We start from the raw sequence: 20,924 nt of genomic DNA on the forward strand, positions 1-20,924 counted from the left end.
GACAGTTAACCAATTTATTTTTATGTGTATTTTTCTTTAAGGAAGGATCTATTTTTTGTTTGTTTGTTTTAGATGCTTGTATGTGGCTTACAGAGGTATTTTGTTGGGGGGGGGCTTGCCACTCGAACTTAGTGTTATTGTTAGGGTTAAAGAGTGTTTTAGGAGGAGACTTGCCACACATAATTTGGATTAGAGGTGAAGTCAAAGAAAATTCCATAAATTTGTTGATTTCTATTTTCGAGGTTGAAGGTGTTAATTCCATAGGCCATTTATACTACGCTGGAGCAGGTTGTAAAAATATCTTTCGCTTAATAAGTAGAAAAAAAAAATAACAAAATAAAAAGCTTCCTAATTGTAGTTTGATGTGTTTTCTAACTGCTTTTAAAATTTCAAGAATATTGATATAGATTTTGAGGGTTTGTATTACTATACACAGATTCGAAAAAGTTGTCAAAAAAAAACAAATATATAACAAATAAATGTTATCAAAAGCAAGTTACTTTTCTACCTAACTGGATAATTTTATAGTGTTTTTATTTAATGTAACATGTTTATTCAGCTTGAAAACAGTGTTTACCGATGTTTTGGAAAATTTAAAATGGCGCCCGACTCTCTTGAAACGGTAAGTTTGGGGTAAAGAGTTAAAAATAAAAAAGTAGACAAAATACTGCTAGAAACTCGCTCAATATATGTTACCGTGACATAGGCTGACATATATTCGGTGAGTTTTTAACAGTATTTTTGTATAGTTTTTTTTTTATTTTTAACTCCTTTTCTCAAACTTACCGTGTCAAAGAGAGTCGGGCCAGGCGACATTTTTAATTTTCCAATACATCGGTAACCACTGTACGTTTTTCGAGCTGAATAAACATGTTACATTAAATAAAACACTAAAAACATATCCAGTTAGGTAGAAAAGTAACTTATCTTGCCTTTGATAACATTTATTTGTTATATATTTATTTTTTGACAACTTTTTCGAATCTATGTATAAAGGAGATTTGGATACTTATTTTGATTTTGAAAAAAAAAAAAAAAAAAAAAAACATTTGTGGCTGTTCGCAGTAAAACATTGTTTTAATTCGCTGTTCAAACCTAATTTAAAGAATAAAAGTGCATGGAAGCTATATATCTACAAAAGTTTATTTTGTTTTTTTAACCATGTTTTTAAATTTGACGAGAAATGTGAAAAATTGCAACAGATTCATAATGCCGAATTGGTTGGGATTGTTGTTATTATACATTCTGAAAACTGAATAGTTCTAAACTAATGTTATTCTGATAACAAAATAGCTCTAATTAAACATAAGAACATTTATATTTATATTTTCATGTTTTTCTTAATTCGTTCTTGAATAAAAATTAAAGAACGTGTGTTGTTTACATTGTGCTATCGCTGATTCTACAGGCTGGAGCTGCTGCTGTTGCTTCTAGTAATATTAACTTCATTTGACCAAATTCGAGAAATAGAAGCAATTTTTTTTTCGGGTAGGTCCTTTTAAATTATCAATTACCGCGGTCCTACTCAACATAAAATAATACTTTTAATTGATAAAGATTGATTTACTTACTACTGGGTGTCCGAAGAATTTTTTTTTCAAAATGTTCAATACTCGTCATATTAAAGTCTTATTTTTAACACAACAAAAAAAGAAATGGTCAAAAATATTTCGGACACTTGACAGTATTAAGATTAACACCTCTTCTGATTGGTTCCCAAATTTCATGACGAAATTCTTCATACAATCACGGTACGGACCTTTAGAAAACGGGGGGGGGGGGTCATTACAAAACCTTACCGAAAACGCCATTTTATGACGTTCACATTTTTATCACTTTATTTACTTAAAACTCTTAAAATATATAATGTACATTCATATTTATTAATTCATTTGAAAGTATATTCATTTCCGAACAAAACAGTAGTAATTTGAAGACTTGAAGTGCTTTGGTTTAAAAAATATGGCTATTTTAGTAGAACTACCTTGAAATCTGATTATCCAAAGCGTTTTTTCGTCCGTGTGTGTTACTACTAAGAGTGTGGAAGATCTGCTCCGTGCCACATTCTAAGTGGACGAGATGGACATATCGGAAGTATTGGCGCGGGCACGAGCAATACTAAAGAAAAGCCCCAACACTATAGACCAAGCGGCAGCTGTACAACCATCACATGTTGGATTGTAGGACCTGGGCGCAGCTCAACCTGCTATAAGTGTGGAGGACCCAACCATTTGGCCGGTGATTGTCTTTTGTCACGTCAACCAACTCGGAAACTTGACGGGCCGCAGTGCTGCAAGTGCAAAAAACGCGGACACCTGGCCCGCACCTGTCTGGGAAACGGGTAAGGGGAAGAAGCTACAGCGCCAGTCTTCTCCCCAGATCATCATTGAGCAGGACGCTACCCACTGTAAGCATACACATTAATGGAAGCGAGCGCCTCGCGCTTGTGGACACTGGGTGCACCCAGACTCTCGTGAGCAAGATATGCGGTGCCACTTGGAAAGCAGAGAGAATTCCGGTACTAACTGTAGGCGGAGGTTCACTAGCCTCTTGTGGGGTGAGCATTATCCGCGCAAGCATCAACGACGGGCCTGCAGTAGCCGTGTGAGCCCTGGTTGTGGAGGGAGAGCTTCTCGGGTACGACTTACTCCTGGGTATGGATTTGATTACACAACTGGGTGGAATTACTGTGGACAGAACCAGCAAGGTACAGTTCTCCTGATGTGAGGAACGCGTTTGTGCTGCCATAACTCTCGACAAGCCTGACTTTCGTGCAGAGTATGATAGAAACATCAATGCATGGACGGCGTCTTGGAAGTGGTCAAATGATCAGCCACCAATATCCTTGCGGAACCGGTTATCGGAATATCCCCCACCCATGTGGCTAAGGGAACAGTATGAAGAAGAACTGCAGACGTGGATCAACAATGGCTGGCTTCTTCCATACCCAGAGGATGAGCTTGCCCCCCCCCCTCGAGGGCTGATTCCTTTGATGGCCGTCGTACAAGAGACCAAACAAATGGTCCGCCCCGTCCTAGACTACCGTGAGCTCAATGAGCATGTCGACCCATATACGGCAAGGGCTGATGTGTGTGCACTCAAATTAAGGGAGTGGCGACAGCAGGGATCGAACGTGGTAACTCTGGACCTACGCAGGGCCTATCTGCAAATACGCATTGAGAGGAAATGGTGGCCATTTCAGACTGTGGAAATTGGAGGAACCCGATATTGTCTAACCAGGCTAAGGTTCGGTCTAAATGTGGCACCAGGCATTATGACAGCAATCATGCATGCTATCCGGCAGCAAGATGAGGCAGTGCAACAGACAACATCCTCATACATCGATGATATATTCGTCAATGAGAGCCTCATGTCAGCGCAATCGGTTAGAATGCACTTTGAGAGCTTTGGACTGACATGTAAGGAACCAGAGCGTCTGTGTGATGGAGCAAAAGTTCTCGGCCTTCACGTGCGCAATAGCAAGGAGGGACTTTGCTGGAGAAGAGGAAGTCACGTCCCCAAGATCCCATCAAACATCACTCGACGAACAGTGTTTTAGCTTTGTGGAAAGATGGTAGGCCATTTCCTTGTGTGCGGTTGGCTCAGGGTGGCCGTGGCGGCCATAAAAAGACGTGCAACAGCCTTGTCGTCGGGATGGGACGATGCAGTACACGATGTCACCCTAAGGAGCATACTGACAGAGACTGTGTCCAGGGTAACCAGTGATGACCCCGTTCAGGGAAAGTGGTGCGTCAGCGGGAATGAGTTCACGGTCTGGGTGAATGCTAGTTCACTGGCCCTTGGAGTTGCCCTTGCAGTTAATGATTCCATTATTGAAGATGCCTGTTGGCTTTGGCCAGAGAATGATTTGAGGCACATAAACCTGACCGAACTTGATGCCACATTGAAGGGCATTAACTTGGCCCTTCAATGGCAAGCCAAGGTTCTACATATCATGACTGACTCGGCATGCACTCATCGGTGGATAACCGATGCATTAAGTGGAAGAGCACGGCTGACGACACGAGCATCGAGTTAGATGTTAATTCGAAGACAGCTTGCCACCTTGGTCGACACCATCACAGAGTACGATCTGACCGTGGACGTAGTGTTGATCAGGTCTGCGCTCAACAGAGCAGATGCTCTGACAAGAGTCCCTCAACGATGGCTTCTGGCTGGTGCTTGGAGAGATTCTGATAATCTGCAAAACACATGTGCAGCAGTTGTGTGTAATGTGGATGCAGCGCGCATCATGGACATTCATCGACAGTGTGGACATCCTGGCATCAAGCGGACACTGTACTTTGTCAAGATGATTGATCCAGAAGTAGAAAAAAAAAGATATCCGGAGAGTGGTGGAAAGTTGCAAGGCCTGCCAATCCATCGACCCAGCTCCAGCACGATGGAAGAAAGGGGAGTTGGGAGTGAGTGGTAAGTGGCAGAGAGTGGGCATGGACATCACACACTACGGTGGCAATCACTTCCTTACCCTCATCAATTGCGGGCCTACACGTTTCGCGGTCTGGAGACTCCTCAGGCACCAGGACTCTTGCAACATTATTCACCAGCTGTCATCCGTGTTCTGTGAAAGAGGTGCGCCCGATGAAGTGCTGACGGACAACGACCCAGCCTTTTGCAGCCATCAGATGAGGCAGTTCTTACAAGAATGGGGTGTGTGGCTGCGGCTTAGATGCGCTTATGTGCCTTCTGGCAATGGTATAGCTGAGAGAAGCCATCACAGCATCAAAACAATTGCAGCCAGGAAGCAGTGCACCATCGCAGAAGCTGTGTACTGGTTTAATCTTATGCTGAAAGATGGCGTCTCTCCAGGAACGGCACCTGCAAACGCAATCTATCAGTACAGTGTCCGAGAAAAAGGAATCCACCCCGATACAACTGTGGCCACTGAGATAGAACGGAATCGATATGCCAAAGGGGATGCTGTCTGGGTGAAGCCGCCAGGAAACCGATGTACTGACAAGTATAAACGGGGCACAGTGACCGATGTGGTGAGTTAACAGTGTGTCCAGGTTGATGGCGTACCCCGTCATGTTAGGGACCTACGGCCGTCGACACATGTACCACCTCCAGTGGACGATGAGAGTGACTGACTCTGAGACGAGTGGGCCATCGCTTTGGTTTGCACCATCCCTATCAAGCAGTGATTCTGATATCAGTAGCCTCCACGGAGATGAAGCCTTCCCCGACCATCAGGCGGTGGATGAGAGCGCACGCGAAGACGAGAGCAGCACTTCGCAGAAGCACCCGACGGCGGCGATCGCCACCCCCCCTGCCGTCTCTGTGATTATGAGATCAGGGGGGAGTGTGGAGAAAGAAGTGGCTTACTGTTAAAGCAGCTGCGCGTTTGTGCCTGCAGAGCACAAATTGAGAATCAAGATGGCGCCCGCAGGCTTTTATGTGGAAAAAAGTCTCGTGGAATCTCAGGGAATCTCGTACCCTGGTTTCATAAATAACGAGGAAAGGAAAGCGGGAGGACAGACGATTTTTAGTCACTAAAGTGAACGGCCGTGTGTAAAAGAAGAGGTAGAAGAAGAGAGTGTGGTGAACGAAACAAACAATGACTCGGTTGAAAGTAAAGTTGTAACGAACACAATTAGTATATGGCGTGTCGGGATTAATAATTAAATGCAGTCAGTTTGGTCAACCTCAAAGCATTGTGTATCTATTCAGTAATAGTCCTAGCGATGTAGCTAATATCACTGTGCATTTTAGTTTCAAATATAATTGAAAGACTAACTATATTCGATGGTTTGATTAGCTAGCAAGGAAGCAACATTTTCAATACAAACAAGCTTATAGTAATAGTAGATATTAAGTATATTACTTAATTAAAGCCCTAACTTCATCTAATGTAAGAGAATAATTCCAGTTTTTATTTTATTTATTTATTTATTTATTTTTTTTTTAATCGCTAGTTTACTTGAATAGAGCATGAGTGAGCAGTGTTTTGCCTGTTTGAGTAGTCGTCGAGGGGGGGGGTGACGAATTTCATCTTAGAAAATTTGCAAGACAAGAAAAATAAAGACAAATAAACATAATAAAAACAATAGAAAAACAAAATTAAACGAGGCAACATGATATACATTTGTTAGTAGTTAAGATGAATTTTAAAATTAACGTCCGTTTTTGGCACAGTGGTTTGGCATCAGTTTTTGTTTGGCCGAATGGGAATATGCCCATGTCTTGTTGGAGAGGAAGGGATTTTCTATTTCTGGATGTATTGTGCACATGTGCCTATCTATTTATAGAATAATAGTTGTTACGTTCAAGTATGTAAATATGTTAATTTTATTTAAATTTTTTTTTTTTGTAAATAAAGTCCTAACTTCATCTAATGTTGGAGAGAATAATTCCCTTTTTTTTTTTTTAAATTGAAAATGTTTCGTTTTAATGAAAACAGGAATGTTTTTCATGAAACGTATATATATTTTATTAAAAACAGAAAATGAAAATGACGTATTCAGAATTGTCTAAACTGGGCAAGCACCATTTGAAAACCAAAACATTTACTGTATAAAAAAAATCAAAATATAATTGTAAAAACATTTATTGAAAAGTTTGTGTAAGAAAATATAATTTTAATAAAACAATTTTGTAATGAAAGCAACATTGGATTTTTATTTTTTCGAACAAATAATTTTAATGAAACATTTTTTTGAATTAAAGCAACTTTAAAGGATCAACAAAAAATTAATTTCATGCTTCGGTCATAGTTTAAAATACTGATGATTTCTCCCTCGAATTTTAACGACAGGTGCAAAAAAAAAAAAATGCCGTCTCCATTTTCGGCGATAAACTGTAGAAGTACCCCCGAGACCTATATGTTCTATCAGGTGTTTTCGATAAACTTGGACAGAGATATTCTCAAGGTTGTATTAGGTGTCAAAATCAACACCAGTGGAAATAAAGTCCAACTGGAAGCTGCTCTCTCTGACTACTCAAGAAGAAATCCAGTTGATTCATTTCCACCTCCAAAGCAACAAAAAAAGTCCCTTAGTGAATCTGCTGAACATTCAGATAGTTCCTGCAGTTGTGATGATGAACCATCTCAGGATATCTTCAGTTATGAGCATCAAGGACAATGGGTTGCTGTCTACTATGACACTAACTTTTACATTGGCCAAGTCCTTGAGGTTATATCTGCATCCAGCGCTGTAATAAAAATTTTTTATCGATGGCCCTTATCAGATGACATTGCACAGGTAGAGTCAGCATTTGTTTACAGATGGGGTTTTGAAATAATGCCAGTTTCAAGTGATGGTAGGATTTGTAGTGTTCTTGATATCTACCATAGCAGAAGAATTCTGAGAGAAAATCAATAAGGAAAGGAAATGTAGTAAGACTGACTATAAAATATCTTGTTTGTTTTTTTTAAGCTGAAAGTTTTTCAATGTTTAAAAAAAAAAAAAAAAGAAGAAAAAAAAAAAAGAAGAAAAAAAAAAAAGAGTTGTGACTTTTTGTATGACAAATTTCTTAATCTTATTGTTGTCGGTCCTTTTTTGGAGAGTTTAAATTCCCCAAAAATATTTCTGTGGCAAAAAGTTTTGTTATTACAAACAGGGCAAACATTTTTTTAAATTCCTCACCCAAAAATTAGTAAAGTTGCAAAGTTTCAAGCTTCTACCTACAATCGTTACATTTTTACAACAATTTCAATAACGTATAATTTTGACTCTTTTTTAAAACCCTTTTTTGCCCTTTTTACCAAATTGTCTGTTTGACTGCTTTTACATGCTACACAATTGGTTTTATAAATTTATAATTAAAAGAAAAATTATCCTGATCTTTAATGTGTTATAAATCATACTAAGATTCAATACAATAGCTATTGAAATGAAATTGATATGAAGTTGCATTTCCGTGTCATATTTGCATTTTTTTTTTCCTGTTGGTAGTGGGCTTTTGCCTAGTGTTTAGGTTGGTTTCATCTAATAATTATGGCTTTCATTATTATTAATTTTCATTTACCACAAGATGACATTTATAAGGATTTTTCACTTGTTAGTAGCTTACATTTTTAGTTATATACTATGAAATTTGGCTTCTGGACCATGATAGCAAATTTTCAACTTTCCAACAAACTTTGAACGAGCATAACTTGAAGGCTAATTGAGCTACCAAAATAAATTTGGTACTTTTGTTTATGGTTTACAAAAATGTATCTTACCACATTAATTTTTTTTAGATATAATGAAAATAAAATATTGGTTTGGGATACCTACTTTTAAAATATTAGGGTTAATTTATTTAATATAGTATCATTTTTTCATTAAATTCTTAACTGTCATGTCGACAGTGTTTGATCACCACCACCGAGAGAGTAGGCCGGTGAACATGACAGCATAACGTCACTTCCTGATCAACTTGTAGGTATAGAAAGTCACGCTAACAGGCATAAAAAATATGGCTACCAATATGTGTTACCGATTGTCCATGTATGTTCTGAAGACAAAGAAAAATTCTCCATTTGGATAATTATTATAATTGCACATTGGGAGAATTTTAATCTAACAAAGTGAACCAGTTTTTGAACTTTTATTTCTATCGGAGAAACTCAAATATTTAATTTAATTTTTTTTTTTTTTTTTTTCTTACAATTTTTATATAATATTTTTCTTTTTTTTTTTTTTTTTAAACAATTTTTATATAATATTTTTCAGTCCGTTCTAATAAATAAAACTTTTCACTGGGTATTTCCAAATATTTTAAAGTTAGCATTTTTCACAGCAGTTTTTTTTTTTTTTTTAACGTTTGGTGAATTTTTAATATTTTAGCACTGGGCATAATTTATTTCTTTGAAATATATTTAAAACTTCAAGTTTTTGTTTTTATAACATTTGAACTGTAAATAATTTACATGACGGGTTTGTTTTACTGTACATATAGATTCGAAAAAGTTGTCAAGAAACAAATATATAACAAATAAATGTTATCAAAGGAAAGATAAATTATTTTTTTACCAAACTGGATAAATTTTTAGTATTTTTATTTAATGTAACGTGTTTATTCGGCTTGAAAAACATACAGTGTTTACCGATGTATTTGAAAAATGCAAATGGCAGCATGCTTGCTGTTGAACACGGTAAGTTTGGGAAAACGAGTTTAAACAAAAAAATTAAAAAATATTGTTAGAAACTCGCTCAATATATGTTACCGTGACATAGGCGGACATATATTCGGTTTCTAACAGCATTTTGTATAATTTGTTTGCTTGAATTCATTTTCTCAAACTTACCGTGTTCAACAGTGAGCATGCCGCCATTTTTTCTTTTTAAAATATATCGATAAACATTGTATGATTTTCGAACCGATTACACATATTAAAGTGAGTAAAACCACTAAAAACCTTCCCAGATAGGTAGAAGAGTAACTTATCTTGCCTCTGATAACAGTTATTTGTTATATATTTGTTTTTTGACAAATTTTTCGAATCTATGTATACAGTAATACAAACCCAAAATTTAACTTGAAAATATTTAAAATACATGTGCGTACACTGCACAAGCACCCTTGTTATTATCATAATAGTAATAATAATAAAAAACTGGTGTAGATGACATCAACAAGTGCCACACCAACTAGTTGTGAAGGGTCAGGGAGGATGGAAAGACCGAGGTGGGAGAGTACTAACTAAATCTCCACTGGAAGTGTGCAGTTCAAATCTGGTACCTTGGGGAGGTATTTTGTCACCCAAACCCCAGGAAACACCAATGGCCGATGCCAACGAGAAATCAGTGATAACGGCTGTTGCGATAACATGCAATCATCTGTACAAGTGGTCAAGAGGTGGAGAACACTGGAAATCTGGGGAGATTTGTTGTCACTTGGTCTCCAGAGAACACCACAGGTTACTGGCAGTGAGTGATCACTGATGATGGCCTGTAAGACAACTAATACACTACACATTTTGATGAAAAACATGGGAAAATAATGGACATAGAAGAACAGAAAACCGAAACTTTAAATATAATTTCTGTATTTAAAGTAATAGTTATTTAAATATTTCAACATATAATCTTGTGGGCAAAATCCAGGGGCACTCTGGATAGGAACAAAAATAATCTCAGTGATGAAAGATTTCTCCTCCACCTACCGAGGACAGAAAAGGTAAAGTGTAGCATCAAAAAAGATACTGCACTGTGATCTTGTTCGGGAAGGCCAAAAAATATTTGTGTTTAATGTTTCTTTAATTGTTTGTTCCCTAAATTCATAATTCAGTTTTATCAGTATTAAATTGTATATTGCTTTAAAATTACTTTTTGTTTTTTTTTTTTTGTTTTACATGGAGGTCACCACTTATCAAGGCCTGGAGGTCACTCAGAGATGAGGGTTATTGCGTGTACAGTATCGTAATCGTCAGTATTGGAGATTAGATAAAGTGTCTTGCTTAAGGGGGCGGTTCATCAGGAATTCGTTTATGTTGGACTTGAAGACATCCAAGTTGTAGTCAGGTATGAAACAGGCAAACGGAACAGAGTTTCACAGGCGTGCACTTCTAAGAAAGAAGCTTTGTTCATGGAATCTACGTTTTGATTTAGGCACAGATAAAGAGTGGGGAAAATTATTGACAGTGGTTTCAACTAGATGAGTGTTTATCGTGAAAGATTGGCGAGGGGGGGACCAGAGATTGGAGCTCAGACGAGCACTTGCCATGAAAATAACGATAAAACAAAGATAGGCTCGCAACGTCTCTTCTGTGGGAGAAAGGTTGCAGGGAAGAAAAAAGAGCATCCCTGACTAAGCCACAAAGTCTATTTTGTACTCTGTTAAGGCAGGATAGGCTGTTTTCAGCAGGTCTTGCCCAGATGTGGCAGCAGTACTCCATCCTTGGACGCACTTGGCTTTTAAAAGAGATAGAGAATAGCATCAGTAGTGAGATACCTTCTGGAGCGGTAAAAGGACCCCACCATTTTCCCAGCGACCTTGGCAGCAGACTTTATGTACGTGGCCCACTTCAGATCAGGAGTAAAGGTCAAACCCAGAAGCTTGTCAAAACATAAAGCCTCCCCAAGATGAGAGCCATTCATTTCAATTGATGCCAGATGGGAATCAGAGCGTTGAAGATGTAAAGATAGGTTGGTTGTTTTTGTTTTACGGCATATCAACCCTTTTCAGGTTATTTAATGCCGAATCCAAAGATTTTGAAGAAAAATTTTTTAATAGAATATATTTGTTGTTTTCAAGTCGGTTTCTATTTAACCCATAGTTGGGACCCTAACAGGTACTACCACTCTGGGTCAGAGTGGACCTGAGAACAGTGGCAATTAAAGGGTGGCTCCACACTCCCCAAAGCCCGCAAGCTGGGGCCTCACCACTGGATATAGTTTAAGGTCATATCCAGGACCGTAAAGATAGGAGCTTGGTTTTAGATACATTAAAAGTAAACAGAGACCTCTTCCCCCACTGTACCACGCGCTCAAGATCAGAGGAGAGAGAATCAGAGAGAACTTTGTCATTTACGGCCTTTGATGTGTTGCAATAGATGGTCGTGTCATCAGCATAGATGTCAACGAATGATTTAAGTATGTGTTTTGGGAGATCATTGATGTAGATTAGGAAGAGAGTTGGGCCCAGGATGGACATTAATACTGTGGGCCTCTGATTTCTGCCCATCAACCACCACTCTTATGAGCCTATCAGAGAGAAATGAATTAATAATTGAGAAAACATTTCCAGTTATACCGTAGCTGAAAATCTTGTGAAGTAGGCCTTTATGCCATACCTTATCGAAGGCCTCTGATATGTCAAGAGTAACTGTCCTAGAGATATTCACTAATCCTATGAGATATAACCGTTAGCACATCTGCTTCACATTTGGGAAGAACGGAAAACCATATTACATTATTTCTGCTGAGGTGGTTGACTAATATGGATTCATGACACAGGAGACTTATTGATTTGTACTGAGAGGGAGATGACTTATCGCCTGAATTCTTAAATACAGGGCATACTTTTTCCAGGGTGTTGGAAAGCACTTCTCCTTAAGGCAACGCTTAAACAGTTTTGTAAGTATGGGGGCAAGTTTTGGTTGAAGCTTTTTCAACACTATAATTGGAATGCTGCCAGGGCCAGTTGCTTTACTGGAATCAAGGTTCTTGATTAGCTTGGTGACCTCACGCACAGATATTTGTGTTGCATAGCATGTTGTCTGTTATAGGAGGAAATACAGGGAGTTGATGGCCTTCATCACATAGGGTAGAATTAGCTGCAAAGTTTTTGCCAAATAGTTTGGCCTTGTCTGATGCTGACGAGATGACCTCAGGTCCATTAATGATGGTTGGGATAGAACGCACGCTTCTGTTCCGGATCCTGTTTGCTATTTGCCAAAACTAATGGGAACCAAGTCGCTGCTTTGGATTTAATGGACTGAGCATATAGCTCTCTGGCATTTTTTATTACTCTTTTACAGTGGTTGCTGGCTGTTCTGAAAGCAGCTTTAGTCTCAGTGCATCTATTACGTTGGTAGCTATGGAAAGAGTGATTTCTGTGCGCGATGGCAGCAGCACATTCTGGGGAGAACCATGGCTGGCTGTTAGGTTTTTGTTGGATTTTTGTGATGGTATGAATCGGTCTATGCCTACAATTAACCATTCGGTCAGGTCTGATACATCCTTTTTAAATATGGAATGCAGAGGTAGATCAGATATAAATGTATGGAAGCTATCGCATTAACTGTTAAAGTTATTACTAAATTACTACTAAAATTATTAATTTTACATAGATAATATTTATATTTTATATTGAATAAAGTTCAGTTTAATTGAACTGTGTTCCTTTTTCTTTTTAAAAATGTTTTATTGCTCTTTTTCAAATGGCCTTCATGCAGTACTGACAGTCTGACAAATCTTACCTATATTGCCTCCAGACATTTTTCAGTTAACAGGCCTTCTTACTCTCGGTGGCTGTGGTTTGATCCTTGAAGATCTTAATCCATGTGACAGAGCCAAAATTATCACTTGATTCGACCACATCAAAGCGTCATATCAGGACCAGCTTGCAAAACAATATAAAAAGGGCATATTTCTTCACTTAAGCATTCATTCAGAGTTTGGCTCCTAGTTTTGATGCCATCTCAGCCAACCGTATCTTTCTCCATAAATCATCTTCTACAGCACATCATCTTCATTCATCACAGTAACTATCAACGGTTTCATGCATCATTAATATACACATCAACTGCTTGTTCTCCTGCACCTAGTAACCTCTTGACCCTTTTCAATTCTCATCAACATTCTTCTGCCAATTCAGCTCTTGCAAGTTTTATGCGATGCAATTCTAACAGCCAAAGTTAGACAACAGGTCTGTCAAAAGTAACAGTTCTCAGTGAAAAGACCAAAGGATACTTATTAATCCCCCAAACAAGACACATTGTCACTTGGCTATAAGTGGCTACTATTTGGGACAGTGGCACTATGTAGGAAGTTGAGTAGCGAGATGTCCATTAACATTACATTTAAATTTCTGCAAGTTAATACAGTCAGGGGAGCAAGAAGCATGAAGGCAATTTCAAAATCTAGCAGTTTGTGGAAAGAAACAATTACAGTAAATGGTTATTTTCAACTTTCCGACAAACTTTGAACGACCATAACTTGATGGCTAATCGAGCTACCAAAATTTAGGGATTTCTACAGTGAAGGGGTGGAATTTTTGCTTGTCAGGTTAGTTGGGAATATTTACACAAAGTTCCCTCCTCCAAAGTGCTACAAGTTCATCAGAGCATATTCCATTAAAGGTACTTGCAAAACAGGCACAGGGATGCAACCTTTCAGAAATAGGACAAAAGTTGGATCTTGGTTGATAGTGCAAGACCCATTAATTGCAAGACTTTTGGATGCTGTCTAAGAAAGAGAAACTAGTGGTAGATGCACCAGCCCATATGTGGCAACATATTGCATGCCTGAGTGAATAGTGGCTTTGTAGAGATACAGGATACTGTCAGGTTTGAGTAATTTCCTAACACGTTAGAGGGCTCACCTACTTTGCAGCAGCATTGACATATTAATAATTGTTGTTAAAGTAATATTGCTTTCATCTTTCCTATTTAGAAAATAATTGCATGCAAATACCTTTTTCCAAAATTTTCAATATTTGTTGAGAAATTAAAAACTAGGTTTTCTATCTGACAGTTTAAATTTCTAAAAACTTTCAAGTGTTAAAAAAAAAAAAAAAAAATGCATATACAAAATTAAATTTGCCACAATGTAAGTACAGTAGCCCTCTACATACGAGTTGCTCTAGTTATGAGAAATTCAAAGGGTGTAGCTGGTATGGTATGTATTTATTTGCTTCCCCACTGAGCAAATTAGGCACAAGGCCGTTTTTTAATGTGGAGAGAGAGGGGGAGGGGAAAAGTGGACCAACTCCCAAGAAGTGGGAAATGGGAGCTGGATAGTGATTTGCCCGCTGGCCCATGTAGGGTTTCCCCTACATGGGCCAGAAGATTGCCACAAGGGCAATGGTCTTTGATTGCAGCATCTGCCGGAACAGATACTACACTGGCCCGAAGGTCACAAAGGTCCTCCCTGAAGAGGGAGTGATAACGCATTACTTTTTTCATATTTTTTTTTTTTTTTTTTTTTTAGACACAACAAATTGTCTCTGGACCAAAACTGGTTAAAAGTTCTTGTTTTGTTCACTCACAATTTCTGCTGAAAGCCGGGTATATTTTTGATGATAATGAAAAATATTCCCTCCCCCTATTCGATGTGATAATCAATTTAGATATGTGTTAAACTCACGTCACACCTTAATTTTGGAGTAAACCAGATGCTAAAAGTAAACAGGCTCAATTCAATCAAATATTTACAATAAAAGTAGTTCTCCCAAAGGCTTTCTCCATATATTTATCTCGCACATTTGTGTCTCCACCAAAAATGATTAAAGTTCTTTTGTTCACTCACATTGTTGAAAGTAAAACTTTTCAAAAGTCTTGATGATTCAAAAACTTATGTACACTCATTTTCTGCCTTTCTGGCTCCTCCCCTTATTCCCTTTTCTCATACAAAAAAATGGCAATTTTATTAAGGGCTGTTTGTTTTAGCTAGGCCCCTCTTTGAGCGAGCTTACTATTTCATATACAAAAAGAAACTTGAACTATTCCCTGAGAACTACCTTAATAGGAAGTAAACAGTTTCGATCAGTATGGGGAGTGGCCATTAGTGCCAAATTCCATCTTCAAACAGGCATCCATTAAAAAATAAAGATAAAACAGTTGCAGTGAAATGTTATTTAGAAAATAGTGGATTTCACAACTAAAGTCAGCATTCAACATTTACATGCTGTTGTGTTCTTTATGCCACTGAGATGCAAAAATATTTCTTTGATACTCTTGGTCAGCTATTGTGTATGTCCTTCTGGTACATATTGTTGGAGATACAACACAAAGAATTTTCTTGATGGGAACAAACCATGTATCATCAATCTGCGGCCAAATGAATGTCTTGCGTGGTCCATGGAAATGCATGAACTTGACAGTTACATCACCTTCTTCTGCATTTATTTCATTCACGATACCAACCCACCAGAACAGGTTATATATTGGATTGGTGTGATGTCGGAGATATAAAGAATTGATGGCAAGTTAGTCATAAATATCAATATATAGTTCATTCACACTGGACAACTTATCAACAATTTTTGATGTTGAAATGGTACAAAAAGGTGGCTAGCTCTGATTCCTGGCACTGGGAAACCTTGCTTCAAGTGACTTTCTCACCTTCTCCATGGTTTCCTTATCGCAAAGAAACGGATGGTGGACATCTGGTAGATAGAAAGCATGGCTTTATAATCAAAGATTTGATTATTTAGAGGTCGTTGGAGTGACCGCTTAGCCACATCGTGTTTTACTGGGGATTTTCCACGATTGGTGGCAAAAAAAAAAAAAAAAAACACTCATGTTTAATACTAAAGTCCTCCTTATGCAAGCATAAATTGATGAAATTCTTGAAGTTTTTATATTGAGCCTTGCAGCCATCGTTTGTTCATAAGGTCTGGATTAAGTGAACAGTGTCTGAGTTTGATACACGAATGCAGTGTCATGGGTGTTGTCATCGGAAATAAAACAATGAAATGTTTTAGCACTGATCAGAATCTTGGTAGTAAATCAGTGCAGAGTGCAATATTCCTTGCTCCAATGAGATCTTTGAATTTCGTCTTGTATTAAAAATTTAAAGTTTTCTGCAAAGTCTCTGAACAAGGACCTCCTTGGAACAAAGATTCTTTCTTTTGATTCAAGTATCTGGCTTGACATTTTGTTAGATATGATTGTCTAGTAAGATTATCAAAGGTGTCAATAAACAGATCTTTATATTCTGCATATGTTAATGTGTCCAATTGACTAAAATGAAATTCGTCATCAGGGTTCATATCATACAGCGCCTCATCCAAGAATTTCTACCAGGGCAGTTTTCAGTGATGTATTATAAACAAACTTTGAAATCAAATCTTTGTAAGTGATGTTCCACTTCATGACATCGACAACAAGTTTTGCATTCTGATGTATATTACAGATATAAACAAAATGTGTACCTGTAGATCCAGCTAAAACACACCACTTTGGATGCATCTCTGTAAATTCGGAAAACCCCACCTTGACATCGAGATATTTCTATTTAAAAGCAACATACATTTCATGTAAATTACACACTATCAAGCGTTTTTGTTTTGAACACCTTTTGGTATACTAACAAAAATTTTTTGCCTGACATTTGGCGGCTGTATTCATCATTCTGATACAGTTATATTATCAACTCGTTTCCCTTTTTTAGAGTTAGGTTTTGACAAAATACCATTTGAATAACCCATCAATCGTTTTAAAAATTTGCCCACAATTTAATTCTTAATGTGGCTTCTTAATGTGGCTTCTTATGATGGCTTCTTTAAGCACATTAAGAATTAAATTTTCATGATGTCCAACAAAAAGATTAGTTTTTAATGTTATACTAGTCCATCCCCAAAGAAGGAGAATGTAATGCCTAGGAGGATATTATCATAGTAACAGAACAGATACTACACTACCCCCAATAAAAAAAAAAACAAAAACAAAACAAAACACAAAGCAAATAGTATATTAAGATTAATATGTGAAGTAGCAATTCCTTCAATACTATACTCCTCACTGCCCCCTTTATGATAGTCCTAAAGACTATTTTGGGGTTTCTTCATTATTAATTGATGCTATTATTAATGTTTTTCAAAAAATATTTTAAAGCAAAAACTCAAACTAATAGGATGATGCTTCTAAAGCATTGAAGTCAATTCAGCGATTTCAAGATAGGACATCCTAGTGGAGACTAGAGTTTTTGACAAAAAAAAATAAATAAAAAAGGAAAACCCATCAATTACTTACTCAGCACGTTTCTTGTAATCCTTCTTTTTCTCAAGAAATCCAAGATGTGCACGGGAACCAGGCTGTGGAAAAGAAAAGAATCAAGATTAATTTTTAGGATACTCTTGCAGAATTTGACCCAGATTCTCAGGATTTTCATCAATTATGGCTCTGGCTCGACTAGCAATCACCGAATTAAACCAAACGAAGTAACAGATACAGACGAATTTAAAAAAAAAAAAAAAAAAAAAAAAAAAAAAGACAATAAATAAAAAATAGAACCTATTTAAATTTACTTAATATTTATTTATTTTTTAAGAAAAGTTGCATTTTATATTAGCAATACATGTCAAAACAATGAAATGGCTGAACATATTTCAATAATGGCATATATAGAAAGAGCTTGATAAAAAATCTTTAAATTTCTTTAATCCAATGAAAATTAAGGAAGTTATGACTATTTTTGTGCCTTGCACGTTTAGATATTTTTTCTTTAAGACCATATGCATTTTGTCACATTTTTACAGTACTTTTTTTTAGTAAAAATGTTATATCTTCACAAGATTAAGCAATGAAATTTTGTCATATAGGTATTTTTGTGCAAAGAATCAGAATATGCTACTGAAAATCTCCAGAAATTAATGGTTTCCATATAATCTGTAGTAAATGTACATAAATATGCTGCAATTCCTTAAAAATGCCACATATTCATAGCATTACAAGCGTATGCTGTATTTCCGTGGACATCGACAATATTACATACCTAATGTGCTTCAACAAGTAATGTCTTTTTTATTTGTTGGTCAGTTTTTAAAAGAATTATATTGATAGAAAGAGAATAGAATAAGCATTCCAATGATAATTTATTTTTCTTTTATGCGTTCAATGTTTTTATACTTCAAGTTAAAAATGAAAAATTGGTAAAAAAATGACGACAAAAGGGGAAACACTTCTTTCAATGTTTTCATTTTATACGTTACGTTTGGAGACACATGTGCGGGGTTAAATTTGATTGGGTATGGCTGAAATTTTACAGGCTATATAAACAAAGAAGTCCATCTCTACTGGTGTTTGATTTTTATTTTTACGATGATAAGAAGCAAAGTTATGACCGAGCAAAGTTGACAAAGAATATTTCAAAATTGATGACATAAATCTGCATATATCATCCATTTTCATATAAATAATAGTTTCAGAATTATTTTCATGTATAATATGTAAATATTTGATAATTATTAATTGTGCGGAATTTTATTTCAAATGTTATCTTTTATAGAAATCAAATTCGCTTACAGAAAAACGGTCGCTAAGCGCATCATGCGCTGAGCTGACTAAAGCATTCTCTTAAAAATAGAAAACCGTTTCTGCTTTTGTCTTACTAGACTAGTCATTTTTTTATTCCGAGTTCGTCAATTTAAAAAAATTTTTTTTCAAGTTTTTCAAATTTGATTTCCAAACAATACTATTTTGTTGTTTTTAACGCTTTCAGTACACGTGCACTAAAAGCGTTAAAAAACAAAAAATTGTACTAAGTACATGCATTTAACTACTTATTTGTACTTAAGGTAGAATTGTGTTTTTTAGTGGTAAAAAAAAAAAAAAAAAAGAAAAAAAAAAGCATAACAAATAAAAGGTACTTATGCTACCATGCTGAAATAATAACGTCATTATTTAGAAACCCATTCTTAACATGTGGAAGGAAGGGTGTTTTTTGTTAACTATTCTGTACTTTTACTTAACAATTAAATAAAAAAAAGATATCGTGAAACTTGAATTTATTTTTAATTCATTGTCAAGACAATTTTTTCGAATCTGTAAAACAAACCAGTTTTTTTTTTAACTTAGGATATCTAAATAATAATACAAATAATTAGGCGGTTCAATAAAGAATTTCATTGTGATGCATTTTGTAAATTTTTACCTTGTTTCCACCTTAACAGTTTTCTTTAAAATGACTACCTCTATAGGTTTTCGAGTATACTGAAAAGAATATCGCATTTAAATTTTCCGCAAATAAGTAGCTTTCCGGATATTAAGCAATGTCGTTTCTTACGTTGTTGCTGGTGGCCATCTTGGTATGCGCGTTTGTGCATAGTTTCTAGGGATTGCGCTTGCGCATATCAAGATGGCCATCAGCGATAACATCAGAAATGACATTGCTTAATATCCTTATTTATTTGCAGAAATTTAAATGCGATATTCGTTTTCAGCATACCTTAAAACCTATAGAAGTAATTTTAAATGTTAAGGTAGAAACAAGATAAAAATATTACCGTTTTATTTCTTTGTTTACATAATTTAATTTTCAGTAAAACAGAATAGAAATGACAAAAAATACCATCAACTGGTGAATATATAGTTGTTGCTTATCAGGATTCCTGGTATCCTGGTACTGTGAAAGTTACATCGAGGATTCATGTAAAGTACGATTTATGGTTCCATCTCAGAAAATAGGGTTATATTTTGGGTCAGATAGAGAGGATTAACAAAATTAACAATTGGACTGGTCCCAAAATGCATAAATTCTGGTCGACTATGGGAATTTCCATCTTTTACAGAAATCCAAAATCTATATGAAAATTTTTCTTTGATATATTTCTGAGATTAATTCATATCTACTCAATTTTTTTTCTTTGAAGGGAGTAGTAAATACCGGGCATTCAATGGCTACACCCCAGATTAAGCTCTCCTTTGGTGAGGAGGCAGGAAAATGCCTATTCTCAATAACTTTATATTTAAATACAACTATAATACTTAGTTTTGTTCATGAATAGACACCCACTGTATGATACCATACGGCAGTTTAAAAAAAATTGAAATTTGTACATCTGAATTTATAATTCATGGCTTATGGTAAAGAGATACATTAGATTTGACTGCATAATCAGAAAGAGCACACAATTTTACATAAGAGTGCCAAATTTCATGAGAATAGCTTGAAAAATAAATAAATGGTGGCAAAATAACCAAATTTCTTGAAATGTTGAGGTCCGTAATTTAGCCCACTTTTTCTACAGAAAAATGTCCACAGAAAAGCATAAATTTTGGCACTTAAAATTCTCATAACTTTTAAACTACTGATGGTGTTTGCATAATTCAAACGGTTTTAAGTAGCTTTTACACAGCTATTTTCATGCAAGTTGATAAAATAACGATTATCTAAAAAGAAAAAATCAACTTGTAATGCTAGTATTCATTAACAGCAAAGAATTAAAGCCGAATTGTAATGCATTTTATATACAAAAACTGAAATCTAAATCTAGGACCATTTAAAAATGAATATATTGCCATATTTCTTTGGTATCATTATAGATACATATCTTCCTTACACCCCAACCTATCTGACCACCTCTCCAAAATATGTGATTCTACTTTTGCAGACAATTATACGTGTGTGAACACCTTGAAAAACTTTAATGAAAGAGAAACAAAAATTATTTTAAAATTTAATGTAAAATGATTCCCCATTTTGAGCCATTACAGCATTTTAGGGCAGTTAACCCATTTTTTTCTATGGGAGATAATTACTGGTAGTTTTTGCACTTTTCTTCAAGAAAGTGCTTTTTTTTTTTTACGA

General features: G+C 36.1%; 1 protein-coding gene across 3 annotated transcripts in view; it reads right to left on the reverse strand.

Moving 5' to 3' along the window:
• The window catches only part of LOC145263171 (putative U3 small nucleolar RNA-associated protein 11), a 309,596-nt gene that overhangs the window by 272,808 nt on the left and 15,864 nt on the right, over positions 1–20,924 (reverse strand). For all 3 annotated transcript variants that reach the window (XM_080120209.1, XM_080120207.1, XM_080120208.1), the window contains exon 2: positions 17,369–17,430. In XM_080120209.1, coding sequence (XP_079976335.1) covers positions 17,369–17,430 — 62 coding nt within the window. The remainder of the gene's footprint in view (positions 1–17,368; positions 17,431–20,924) is intronic.

The sequence above is a fragment of the Euprymna scolopes genome, chromosome 38 (assembly GCF_053919585.1).
Source record: "Euprymna scolopes isolate OS-2025 chromosome 38, ASM5391958v1, whole genome shotgun sequence".
NCBI classification, from domain to species: domain Eukaryota; kingdom Metazoa; phylum Mollusca; class Cephalopoda; order Sepiida; family Sepiolidae; genus Euprymna; species Euprymna scolopes.